The sequence below is a fragment of the Poecilia formosa genome, unplaced genomic scaffold (genome assembly GCF_000485575.1).
Source record: "Poecilia formosa unplaced genomic scaffold, Poecilia_formosa-5.1.2 Scaffold86, whole genome shotgun sequence".
Classification (NCBI taxonomy): Eukaryota; Metazoa; Chordata; class Actinopteri; order Cyprinodontiformes; family Poeciliidae; genus Poecilia; species Poecilia formosa.
Genome location: NW_006800025.1, coordinates 263,215 through 275,706, shown reverse-complemented (window position 1 = coordinate 275,706; position 12,492 = coordinate 263,215). Strand labels below are relative to the sequence as shown.

The 12,492-nt window shown below is 36.1% G+C and overlaps 2 protein-coding genes across 2 annotated transcripts; both read left to right on the top strand.

Moving 5' to 3' along the window:
- The first annotated feature begins 1,382 nt into the window (after positions 1-1,382).
- On the top strand, positions 1,383-7,316 carry mrps15 (mitochondrial ribosomal protein S15). The gene is made up of 8 exons (XM_007557238.2): positions 1,383-1,655; positions 3,932-3,994; positions 4,071-4,146; positions 5,144-5,192; positions 6,015-6,099; positions 6,212-6,270; positions 6,684-6,875; positions 7,053-7,316. The coding sequence occupies exons 1-8, from the start codon at positions 1,511-1,513 to the stop codon at positions 7,152-7,154; spliced, it is 771 nt and encodes a 256-aa protein (XP_007557300.1). The 5' UTR covers positions 1,383-1,510; the 3' UTR covers positions 7,155-7,316.
- Positions 7,317-9,471: 2,155 nt separating this feature from the next.
- On the top strand, positions 9,472-11,891 carry LOC103141545 (cornifelin homolog). The gene is made up of 4 exons (XM_007557237.2): positions 9,472-9,927; positions 10,654-10,798; positions 10,901-11,037; positions 11,233-11,891. The coding sequence occupies exons 2-4, from the start codon at positions 10,687-10,689 to the stop codon at positions 11,335-11,337; spliced, it is 354 nt and encodes a 117-aa protein (XP_007557299.1). The 5' UTR covers positions 9,472-9,927; positions 10,654-10,686; the 3' UTR covers positions 11,338-11,891.
- Positions 11,892-12,492: the final 601 nt, after the last annotated feature.

The following is a 12,492-nucleotide window of genomic DNA, read 5'->3' as shown; positions in this document are numbered from 1 at the left end:
GGCAGTGCCTCATTGCACGGAAGAAAAATGGTACATGTAATTTAACAAATTAGAAGCCTAAATTTTAAGTGTGTACTTGGTAAAATCACCTTATGGTCTTTGCTTTTACCATGTTTATGTTGGACAAAAAATGAAGAACATAAAGAAGGAAAGATACAAGAAAGTCACAAGGAAGGGAGTAAGAACACAAAAAATACAGGGCAGTGATTCTTGAGAATAGGGACAAAACAGGTCCTATGGATAAAGCACAAAATTTGAATAAAATATACACAAAATATATATATTTTTTTCAAATATCTGACTAAACTAACCTGGGTCATGTGAGCACAACAATGTATATTTTCCTGGTGTTTTCTGAATATTTTTTTTATTTTAAACATTGTAGTCGGTGGATGATGCCTGTAAAATTCCTTGTCCCTGAGCAGAACTCAGTACATTATAATAGTTTAAAACAATTAAAGAAATACTAAAATTATATATTATGACAATTAAGTATAAGTAGTCATATAAATAATTATAAAAGTATCAATAAATTGAATTAAAAATTATTTTTACATATTTTCCAACTCCATTGAAATTTGTCCCTAGTTTTTGTCAACACTGTCAGACATAAAAAGTGTAAAAAAAAATCAGGCATTATTGGGGGGCACCAGAACTTCTGAGGACCCCAGGACCACTTCCTTTACCTTCCTTTGCTAAGAAGGCTAGTTAGCTCTGGTTAGCTTATGTCTTTAGTTTTTTCTTCTGTTTTATTCTGTTTTATTCCTAAGTTGTAATTTAACTTAGTTATGATGTGTCAACACCATAACTGACAATTTACAAAACTTTGATGAAATTTTGTGAAATAAAAATTTAATTTTGGTTTACTGTAAAGATTTCATGAACCTGATGAGCTACAATATGGCCTCCTTCAGAATAGCATCATATAAATTGAGGTAGTTTGGTATTTTGTCTACTCCAGATGTCAGATGTCAACTCCATCAGAGTTTTTGTGACTCTTTCAGTGAAATTGTTGACAAAACTCACTTAAATGTGCAATTAATTCATTTTAATGTGTTTTACATAAATTGCATTACTTCACATGTATCAAGTATTTCTTTTTACTCACTAGTTCGTCACCACCTTCAGTTCTGCGTCAACTCCGTCATGCTCTGTCAACTCCATCAGATGGAGTTTTTGTTTTTTGTTTTAAATATTTTTTTGTTGTTTCTTGAGAAACATTTACGGAAGCACATTGATAGCAATGCACTTCCGTAATAAATTAACATTGCTAATAAAACAAAAACAATATTTTAACCTTTTTTCCCCATGTATTTTAAAGTGAAGGTAATTCTATCGATGTTATCTGGGATTGTTAGTTCAGCCTACTTGTCCAATCCTTTTCTCACACTCCGCTAGTAGAGTCTATCTAAAATGGCGGACCTCTTGTAGCGGTCGAGTGTGATTACATGTCACACTTCAAACATTTTCAGCGGAGTTATTTTATGTGTATTTATCTATAATCTAAATCATGTTTTCCAGTTTTGGCCTGCGGACCATTCTGAAGTCCTCTGTGGGTGTTTTGTGTGAAAGTTCCGCTCTGTTCCCCACGGTGTCGGTCAGACCTTGGAGCTGCTGCGCTTCGGCTCTATTATCAGGACCTGAAGTTAGCAAAGGTGGGTAAAATAAATTAAAACCCAGAGGAAGTAAACACTCCTTCAATATCCACCATAAATGTTAGAAAACTGCGGATAGAGCCTTGCTGTCATTTGTACCGTCACCAGCAGTCGGCGCTGTTGACGAATTGACGTATGTCACCTTTTTAGATTTTGAGATATTTGTTTACAGAGTATATTGCTTTAATTATGTTTGTTTGCCCAGGAATGCTTGGTTCTTTGTTCTTCTTATTCAGACCGAACAATATAATTATTTTACGAAATGTTTACATATTATAAAAAAGAATGTGCACCCCCTTTCAAGCTCTTGATATTTAATCTAACCATCTCAAAGTCAAATAATCTGATCTTTGCAGGTTCTAATATCACTTGAACCTGACCTCAAGTGTACACAAGCACAGCTGAAGTAGAATAGAAAACGTTCTGTATGTGGAAAAGTAAGTACACCCCACCTACCTCTGTAGGATTTAGAAGGGAAAGTTGCAGCAAGGTGCCACTTATCATGCACTTGATAAACTGGTAAAGAGAAAATTTGGTCACCTTTATTAAATACAGAGTTTTGGAAGTTTGCTCGTGTGCTAACACAATGCCAGGGTGGAAAGACACCAGCAGTGGTCTTAAAAATGCCACACATGCTTGTTATGGGTCTGGGAAGGTTTCATAAATTACTTTCAAACTATTAACAATCTATATTGTCGCAGACTGAGACATTTACAGCTAAGAAGGGCTCAGTTACTGGTACCAAACAAGGTTTTAACAAGTTCTTGTTTCAAATTTAAATGAGTAAATTTGCAAAAAAAAATACCGAACAATGTAAAGTTCTTTAAATTACAGACCAAAGAAAGTGTTCCAATTACTATTGTGGTAATTAATGGAACGGCACCTTTTACAATCCTGAATTAAGGGTTGTTACCTAAGCATGTAGCCTGACTACTTTACCAGCTGTTCTAACAACAAAACAACAACTTGGGTCACAATTTAAAATGATTTTATTTTAGACATAACTACAGTCATAAATAAAGCTGGATATCAAGTCTAAAAACAAATGCCCAAGTTAAAAAAAAAAAAAAAAACATAATTTGTTTTACGTTATCTGTCCAGTTCACAGCCATTGATAGAAGCAAAACTTTTACCATCATAAAACCTTAATAATCTCCATCCAGCAGACTTCTTTTCAAGCACTTAGTGTCTCCACACAATAAGAAAAGACACATATGTTAATAATAATGTTATGGATACATTTTCCCTAATATCCTAAGGATAGATTATTTAGGAAAAACTTGATCATGGAGACAAAGATGCTATGTGGACAGAAAGAAAGTAACATTTTTATGCCATTTTTTGAAAAGTTTTCATAAGGCCTGACTAACAACGTATGCCATCTCCACTGCAATTCTTTATCCAACTTCTCACTGCAACGTCTTTCATCATTATCATATCTGTACCATCTAGAGAAGCTTTGCCTTCATTTCCCCCTTTTAATCTGCCTTATCATCATCATATGCAATCTGACAAAAGTACTATGTGGACTTTTTCACTTTTGTGCATGTTACAGCTGCAAAATTTAATGAGTGTTAGGATTTTGTGTTATGGACCACAGGCAAAATGATAAATTGTTTTCCTCCCTTAAGTAGAAATCCAATAAGTGTATGCATTTTTATACACTTATTGTATAAAAATGCATACACTTTTATATGCATTTTAAAAGTGTATGCATTTTAAAATGCATACACTTTTGCATTGTAAAGCTAGGTTTTTTTCTGCATGACATAGAAACGGAACCTGAGAATCAATTGCACATGTGGTTGCATTTCTAATGAAAACTAATCAGAATTTCAGGAAGCCACTTCATTGATGGTTGTGATATAGAAAACCACAATCTCATCACTATCAGTTGTATGCGTAGTTGTGCTATCTGACATGCAGGATAGACGTGTTATGTTGCTTATCTTGGTTATATTTTGAAAAAAAAAAAATCATCAGGCAGTTGCGCAATTATTTTCACGTTGACCAGTTTCTTCATCGTCATCCTTTATTATACAAAAAAAGAAATCTTGTTCTTAATGCTTCAACAAGAAAATGCTTAAGGTGTTTTGTTTTGTCAAGGTGAAACAGTTTGAAACTGCGAGGTCACACAACGGCTGTTTTGTTTGTAGACACATGCTTCTTCCTGCATGAGAATTTTGCATTTCTTGTGTTCACAATAAAAATCTAAAATCTCCCAGTCCTCACAATTTTAGATTCCTTGAGCTTTTTTCTTTGTCTTTTGGTTTCAGGAGTCTTTGCAGTCCCACCACCTGTGAGACATTATGCCCGGGTTGCAAAGCGAAAGACAACAGGTGTGCATTAAGAACCAAATGTGCATATTTTGGGATCAAAGAAAGTCTTCTCATGTGAGCAATTGGTTTCTTCCAGGCCCAGAAAGCCAACTCAGTGATCTTGCTCCAACAATGCTGAAGATGGAGTACGCACCTGTCCCACTTGCTCAGACGTAAGACAAAACATTTCGGTCGACCCTGCGAGCAATTAAAGATGGAAAAAAAATATATCTTGCAAAAGTATTCACATATCTGAACACATTGTATCACTATAAATAAAAGAGGCAGAAAGTGTATTTATATACTGTCACATTTTATTGAGCCTCTGCTACTTTGATACCCCTTAGTAAAATTTGTTGCAACAAATTACCTTAAAAAAACACGTTATTAGTGATTAGATTCCACCTGTTTTGAATGTTGATTCCAGCTGCAGTTGCAATGAACCTTTCGATCTCGTTCAGCTTTTTATAGTAGCTCAAGGTCAGGCAGATTGGGCAGCAGTATACACAACTAATAGTTTTTCCACTGATTGATTCTCCCACCTGAGCTCTTGATCTCTACAGCTCCTCTAAAGTTACGAGAGAGAGACCCCTTTGCTACTCTTTTGATTGAAGCTCTTTTTACCTGGTCTGTTAGTGTAGGAGGACAGCTATGACTTACTAGGTTTTCTTCTGTTTCATCTTCACATAAGGGACTGAACAGTTCTCTTTAAGGTGGGGTATTGTTTTATAGCCTGACCCTGATTTGACCTCTGATAAATTTATTAATATTTATAGTGAGTTTGCATTGTACTGAGGTTAACTTCTGAAGTCACAATTTGGTTTAGGGGATTTACAGGCTTGCTTTAAACCTTTACTGTCAAGTAATTACGTTTTAAATGCAGATGCATGCAACACTTTTCAGATAGAACATTAAAATCATTGTCTTTTAGCTGTTATGCTCAGTTACACGGTTATTCTGTACTTTGTGCTGGTCCATTGGATAATGTCTCAGTAAAATACATTGCACACTTTAGTTGCAGACCTTTTATTCACACAATTTGAAAAGGTTCAACAGATGGCGATACTTTTGCAATATTTCTGTTGCAACACGTTTGCAACAGAAATATTGTATACTTCTGTTTCAGAATGAATTTATGTTAATTAAACATGGCTCTATTTGTGTTTACAGGACAGACGATCTCGTCAAACGTCTTCTTTCACTGGAACTGGCAAGTCATGTAAGAACTCATGGTTTAAAATAACAGTATGGTTTCACTGTGTGTTTTGTTTTTAAAACTTGGACTGATGGAAGCTTATATTTTATTTACATGCAGTAGAAGTTAACAATACCTGATGCTACACAGAAAACATATGGCATAAATAGCAACTTTTCAGTTCATTTTATTTCAAAATTGAAGTCAATTTCCGTCAAATTGTTGTCATTTTTTCACACGCACTGCAGCACTGAGATGTTTTAATGTCTGACATCTAAGAACAAAACATAGCATTTGGTCAGAATTACATTTTCCACAATAATTAGCAGGTATTGTACAGATAAGACGTAATTCAGTGAAGTGTAACAGGGGCTTTCTCATTCATTTCACAACTGAATATATCCAAATAGATGTTGTAATTGGGGTGCTGTGGTGGAGCAGGAGTAAAGCACAACCCACATATGGAGGCCATAGTCCTCATTGCGGCCGTCACAGGTTTGAGTCCTACCCTTGCCACATGTCTTCCACCTCTCATTACTCACTTTCCTGTCGATTCACTATCAAATGAAGGCCACTAGAGCAAATAAAACCTTAAAAAGATGTTGTAATGAGCAGAAAACCAAAAGTTATGATCAAAGAACCAAAACTAAAGTTTGATTTTTTTGCTTGACCTGGAACTGAATTCTTTATGATCTGAAACACTCTCTGGAATAGACCCGTATTAAGCTTTACTCATCTCACCAGCTTCCCTGTCCCCGCTGGAGAAAAGCACGTTTTCCCCCTTAAGGGGATAGCCACCTATTTTAAATTCAGTAACGATTGTAGCTTTGTTATCTATGTCCTCAGAAGGAAAAGCTCCAGTTGAAAAAGGAACAACTGATTGCAAAAGTTCAAAGAGATGAGAACGATCGCAATTCAGTCGAAGTACAGGGTGAGAAGCCATTAATGTTGCATGTGATGTCTCTACTGAAATTTAAAGATGAGGACAACCTTATCTTAATCAAATCAGGTTTGAATTCCCTTTCTGATGTTTCTCATCGCAGTGGCTGTTTTGACCGCAAGAATTCGAAACTATCAGGAGCATTTGCAAAAACACCACAAGGTGAGTGAAATGAAGTCGTCACACCTTGTTTGCTAAACTGTTTTTTGTGCATTCTTTATGAAAATAAAATGGCATGATTCAGAGTCTTGTCTTGGCAACTTTCATGTGTCAGCTTCACCTCATTTTAGCTTCCTTTGGTGTGAAGTGTATATGTGCTACAGGATTTCCTGTGTACTAAGCTCACATAAAATAAAATGTGTACAAGCACAGCCGCGGTCGGAAGTTTCCATCTTACGTCACACTTAGAACATTTTAATCATTAAAACTGAGGACAGAGGTTGCAAATTTAAATACCATCTCTGTGACATCAACGAGTTGCATTTGTTTTCATGAGCAAAACAAGCAGGTGGTGTCTCATTTTGAGTTTTTTAGATGGTACTTATGGTTTGTTTTAATATATTGTTTCATGCTAGGACAAAGCTAACAAGAGGCGCATGCTAATGGCCATAGATCGCAGGAAAAAGCTTCTAAAAAACCTCAGGCTGGTTCGTTTTGACACCTTTGAGAGAGTGTGTGAGCAGCTCGGCATTGTCTACACCTTCCCTCCAGAATACTACAGACGGGCAACTCGCCGCTGGCTGGCCAAGAAAGAGTTTTGTATTAAGGTAATAATCAAATAAACCCAATTTTTTGAGGACATTGAGATTTTTTCTTATGTATTCCACTGTTCTTTGTTTTTGTAATAATTTATTAATGATTGCATTGCTTCACAGCACAGCATCAATGTTTTTTTCACACCCAAAGCAACGCTTGTCCTGTGTTTTTTGTTTTTTTTTTCTCAGGTTTTCAAGGCGGTGCAGAAGCAAAAAGCAGAGCAGAAGATGAAGCAGCAAATATCCACCACAGAGACAAAGGAAGCCAAGGCACCAGAAGCCCAAACATAATGAAACAAACTAATCTGTACAGCTGGCTGCTCTCAATACTTGGGGCTTATGTTTGATTGTTTCATCTCAGACTTTCACGTTCCATCTTCTGTGTTTCCAACCTAATGTTCTTTTATTTGTCTTACATTGTCAGCTTTTTGGAAATAAAATTTCAAAGAAGTCTTTGTTTTGGCATGTGCAACTCATAACACCAGAGGGTGATTTTGGTTTAGACAAAAAGACAGAGAATCTAGATTACTAAAAAAAATTGAAATTCTGAGAAAACAAAGTGGGGTTCAATTTAACAAGAAAACCCCCGCCTGCAGATTATGCCTTCTATCTAAGCTTTCAATCATGCAGTTTTAGCTCAGTCAACAATATTTCACTCTGTCATTCTATGTCAACCGATTTCCCAGTTTAAAGTCTGTTTTATGCAATGTTTTAAATCCAAATAAGTTTGACACTTCCTTGTGCAGAAGATATAGCTTTTCATTATGTGTTTCCCTCCATTTTAAAGTCTAGTGATTTCTAATAAAACATTATCTTTCGCACGTATCCACATTACTAACTAAAGCTAATGACTAAGCACTCGCACTCACCAGCTGTTTTTCGGTTAGGCAAATAAAGTACATGTAATTTGTGAAAAACACAAGAAGCTTTCTATAAAGGCAGTCTGCAACATTCCCAACAAAAACTAGAAGAGTTACGTTTACTGTGTGAAGCTTGTCGAATGAATAGGAGAGCTAAACTGCTGAAAAAGCTGTTGAAGTATATAAATTAGCCAAGATTTTAGAAGAGACATGTTGAGTGATAAATATAACAAAACAAACATGGGGTGTCAGTGAGTTTGGCACTGTGACTTCTCAGTTTGGTCAGAACTATGTTGGGGCAGTCGGGAAGGGAATGTTGCCAGGGATACAGACGTGCAGGCATCATGAGAGTCAGTACGGAAGCGCATTGCTATCATGCAGGAAAAAAAAAAATTAGATCGCTATCTCGTTATTACGGAAGCGCATTGCTATCATGCAGGAAAAAAAAAAATTGCCGTCTAAAGCGCATGTGTGCTTTCCACATGGCTGGACAGAGGGATAGGACTGAGTAGGGCTCCCTAAATCCAAGTAACTTCATCCTAGCAACAGAAATGACTTATAGGTTTTTCCATCAATCTTTTTTCTGCAAAAAAATGTAAAAACACGAAAAGCTGCAGTAAATGTGCATTGAATTATAAAAAGGTGTTAATTGACAAGAATGGAGAATGAACCTTTGTGACAAAAAAGTAAATAAAAAAAAATCCAGTTACATTCAGATATGACGTTACAATTTTTGCCCACATGCATCAGCCTTCAGTTTCCTCCAATGAATACCTTCAGACTACGTCATATTAGAGCCATGCAGTGTAAGGTCTCATGTTTCTGCTAATAATCAGTTGGTAATTCTGAGGGTGTAACTTCACTACAGTTGTGTCAAACATTATGTGAAGACAATATTTGTCACACCAGTCAAACTCAAAAAGTCTAACATGGTTTTTATAAGAGACTGTTTTTGGTGGGTCAGGGGAAATCCTTTCTTCCTATTTTCACAGAGCATAAATAACTTTTTTGGCACAAGTAGTCTATCTCAGTCTTTTTTTTTTCTTCTCCCAGTCAGCAAAAATAAATTCATTCTAATTCATAATCTGTCTACAGTCATAGAAGAATTTACTGTATTTAGACCATGAACAACAACTGAGTTCTCTTGAATAAAACTCGCCATTTGATTTGGAGTCAATACAATTTACAGGGTATTTCGTGCATTGAAAGCCTAAAATAAGCCAAAAAAAAGTGTTTTAAAATCATTTTATGTGCCTGAATCTCATGGCATCCAGATAACTGTACAATAATATCACAGTGATTCTGTCCGCTGGCTTTCAACAGTGTAATAAAAAAGATTTATGTAATATAAGACCAAAAGCTTGTAACCTCCGCTTGCCTCCTGCTGCTGTCCCCTTGTAAATCCTACATCCTTAAGTAATGGGCAACTGTGCTACTTTTCTAATTTCTTAAAGACGTTTCAACTCTTATCCAAAAGGCTTCTTCAGTTCTGAACATTGTTGAAAGTAACAGGCATAATTTGAAGTTGGAACAGGGCTAATTAGGAAACTAATGGGGGAAATAAGACATGTGAGTTATTAGTCCTACCCTCATTTGACAGAATCCTTACAAATGAGGCCATTTGAACACCTTATGTGTGATAAACAGTGTTTGGTTCCTCTATTAAAAAAAAGGAATTAAAAACCGAAATGCAACTCCTCCCTCCTGCACCCCTGCAGGTAAGTGCATGTCGCCGATTGTATTGCATTCCTCATCAAACACCGACTGAAACCAAAACAAATACTTGCCTCAGCTGTCCTCAGGTATGTTAAAGCAGGAAGACAGGCCTACTCAAAGTCACCGCCCCAGTTATAGACTCTCCCCCCACTGAAAAAGATCTGTATGTCTCACTAACGTCTCTGTATCTAAACTGTGTTCTCTCGACAGTTCTCACAAGTGCATTAATTTACTGAATGGTGCTTTTATGGGGGGAAAAAAGCTTTTAAAATTATTGTCTTAACTGAGCTCATCTTCTAGTGAGCCGCAAAAGCCTTAGAAAAGCATCAGTTGAAGTTAACTGTCCTAGTTTGCATTCCCCGCAGATCTTTGTCATCCTCAGAAAACAGCAGCTTGTTGGCAAACCAGCGTTTCACAGCCCATGATCGTCACAGTTTCCTGTGTGGTGTGAAGCTTGTCAGTTTGATCAAACGGAGTTCAGACTTCTGGTAAGTGACATGTTTGCTCTCTCTGTCAGCAAATTAACTTAACCATTCTCTAGTGATTTGATGAAACTATTTATTCTGGGACTTGCAAATCAATTTGGGACATTTTTGTTTGCAGACTAAAACTTTCATATTTAATTTAATGTAACTATATACTTTTTTTTCTCTCACTTCCTCGTGGTTGTACCTCCTAATTATGATCACATTTACGTGTTTGGTTACAAAAGCATAGCTACATAAACCAGGGTTAAGGTTATGCGTTCTTCTGGAACTACTGAACATAAAATATACAACAACGTATATTTTAAGGGCATATCTGTCATAAGAAAAAGAACAACTCTGGTGTTTCTAGAAGGATTGCCTGAAACTGTACGGTAAGCCTATGTCAACATAAGAAAAATTAGCTTAACTGTATAATTGTGGAAAAAGCAAATTATTTCTTTGCTCATATAGTCAGAGCTACTCCACTGCACAGATTAGTTTCTTTGGCATTTAGAAAATATGTGAAAACTTTGTTGAACAACTCTAATTTGCTGAAAGATTAATAAATTCTGATTCCTTAAACACATGGCCTATAACTAACATTTGCTGTATTTTATTGAGTAGTAAAATGCTTAACTGGAACAGTTTTCTACAAATAGCCCAACTCTGACGATATTTAAATGTTTCATAAGGATGTTGTGTCTTGTGATGCATGGTCACCTCTTATTTCACCCTTCATGTTTACAGGGTGAAATAAAACATTCCTCTCCAGCAGCTCAAATGTCAAACCCAGTGGTCACCAACCAACCTGGTGCAGGAGGCTATGGGACGAATGTCCAGACTGGCGAGTGGAGCACTGGCTTGTGTTCCTGCTTCAGTGACTGCTTAATCTGTGAGTGCAATCGGGTCATTTATTTATGTCCTATGCAAATGGTTTTAAAGAGTGAGAAAGATATAGTTCTGTCGGTCAAACTGTCTCAATATATGTTTTCAGGTGTTTTTGGTTGCTTCTGTCCAATCGGTCTGAGTTGCTACACTGCAAATAAGTATGGTGAAAACTGCTGCCTGGGTTGTGTGCCAGGAGGCATGACTGCCATGAGGACTCATATGAGACTGACGTATGGCATCCAGGTACAAAATCGATCAATTCCTGTCTCATGTGAAGTTAGGGAGATTTGTTGCAAAACTTTAGATCTTATGAAAGGCAGAGATTTCACAAACAAACGAAATACTGTGCTTTCCCTAAGATTATGAGAACTTAACTTGCATGCATTTCTTCATTCAAGTTCCCTATTGTGAATTTTACTTGTCTTTATTTAACCATAGGGGACGGTATGCAACGACGCCCTCATGACTTTTTTCTGCGGACTTTGTGAACTGTGCAGGATGGCCCGAGAAATTCGCATCAGGAATGGAGACGTTACAAATTAACATGATGATTTCATAAGCCCTGCACTTATTGTTCAGTATAATAAGTGTAATTCTGCTCACATTGAAAACATTTTTTTGTATATAACATGCTTTTACTAAAAACATGTTATGGGCATGTGTTAATCTCTAAAATGATTTAAGCATTTCACATCCTTGTCATGTTTGTGTAAAATTAGAGAAAGAGTCAAAATGTACAATGTATATGAATATTTTATTAAAAATCAAACTGCTTATGTGGAGTTCTATTTCTGATTTGCTTCCAAAATGTCAAATGAAGCTACTTAATCCCTTAATATACAACCACAAGGAAGAAGGCTTAATGAGCTGGACAATGATATTGTTTCTCCTTTAGTAATTCTATATCAGGAATTTCCATACCCTGTTCTGAAATACATATGGGCAGCTTAATTTGACTTGATAACAACACTGAATACAATAATCAATTCTGCGTTTTAATGTTTTACATTTTAAAGGCAACATGAACTTGTTTGTATTTACTTTTAATTCCTTGTAAACCTTTCTCTTGCAGAGTGTTGATAAAGATAAAGTTTGTCTCTGTTTGTTAGTGTGTGGACCACAGATCTGAAATCATGATTAGAATGCAGCACACTGTCACCTAAATCATCTGCAGCCTGTCAATAGGCTTGGGTTCAGCTAGGGTGATTTGTTGATGTCTGACGATGAAACTGCTTGTTTAAAGAAGGTTTTAGATCATTCTTTTTATGGTGTTTTACAACCATAAGATGAAACATAGACCATGGAAATTGACAAGGTAAGTATCTGTATAGATCTATCTCTTGCTTTGGTCATTTTATTGTATTCTCTATTCACACACATGATTATTTTAATCACATTTTGTGATCTCCAAGCTATAGTTGCACAACAATTCAATTAATATTTAATTATATACAGAATTGGATAAAAATGTATTTCTCCCTTACAGATGTCCTTCTGTTTTTGCTTTTTAGTCTCAGAATCATAGAGCTCATTTAAATATGTCAAAATAACCAGATAAAATTTGAAAAGCATTGTTGAAATGATGAGTCCATAAATACCCCACTCAGACTGTGTTTTGTTGAATCAGTGCATAATTACACATTACAGCTAATGTCGGCTATTTTAGGATCTAAGAAAAAGGAACACTTATAGTTTGAC

Excerpts from the sequence above, each read along its gene's own strand:
- mrps15 (XM_007557238.2), top strand. The coding sequence starts at position 1,511 with ATGTTTTCCAGTTTTGGCCTGCGGACCATTCTGAAGTCCTCTGTGGGT. Across the intron at positions 1,656-3,931 it reads AGGACCTGAAGTTAGCAAAG|GAGTCTTTGCAGTCCCACCA; the intron begins GTGGGTAAAATA and ends TTTTGGTTTCAG. Across the intron at positions 6,876-7,052 it reads AGAAAGAGTTTTGTATTAAG|GTTTTCAAGGCGGTGCAGAA; the intron begins GTAATAATCAAA and ends TTTTTTTCTCAG.
- LOC103141545 (XM_007557237.2), top strand. The coding sequence starts at position 10,687 with ATGTCAAACCCAGTGGTCACCAACCAACCTGGTGCAGGAGGCTATGGG. Across the intron at positions 10,799-10,900 it reads CTTCAGTGACTGCTTAATCT|GTGTTTTTGGTTGCTTCTGT; the intron begins GTGAGTGCAATC and ends ATATGTTTTCAG. Across the intron at positions 11,038-11,232 it reads GACTGACGTATGGCATCCAG|GGGACGGTATGCAACGACGC; the intron begins GTACAAAATCGA and ends ATTTAACCATAG.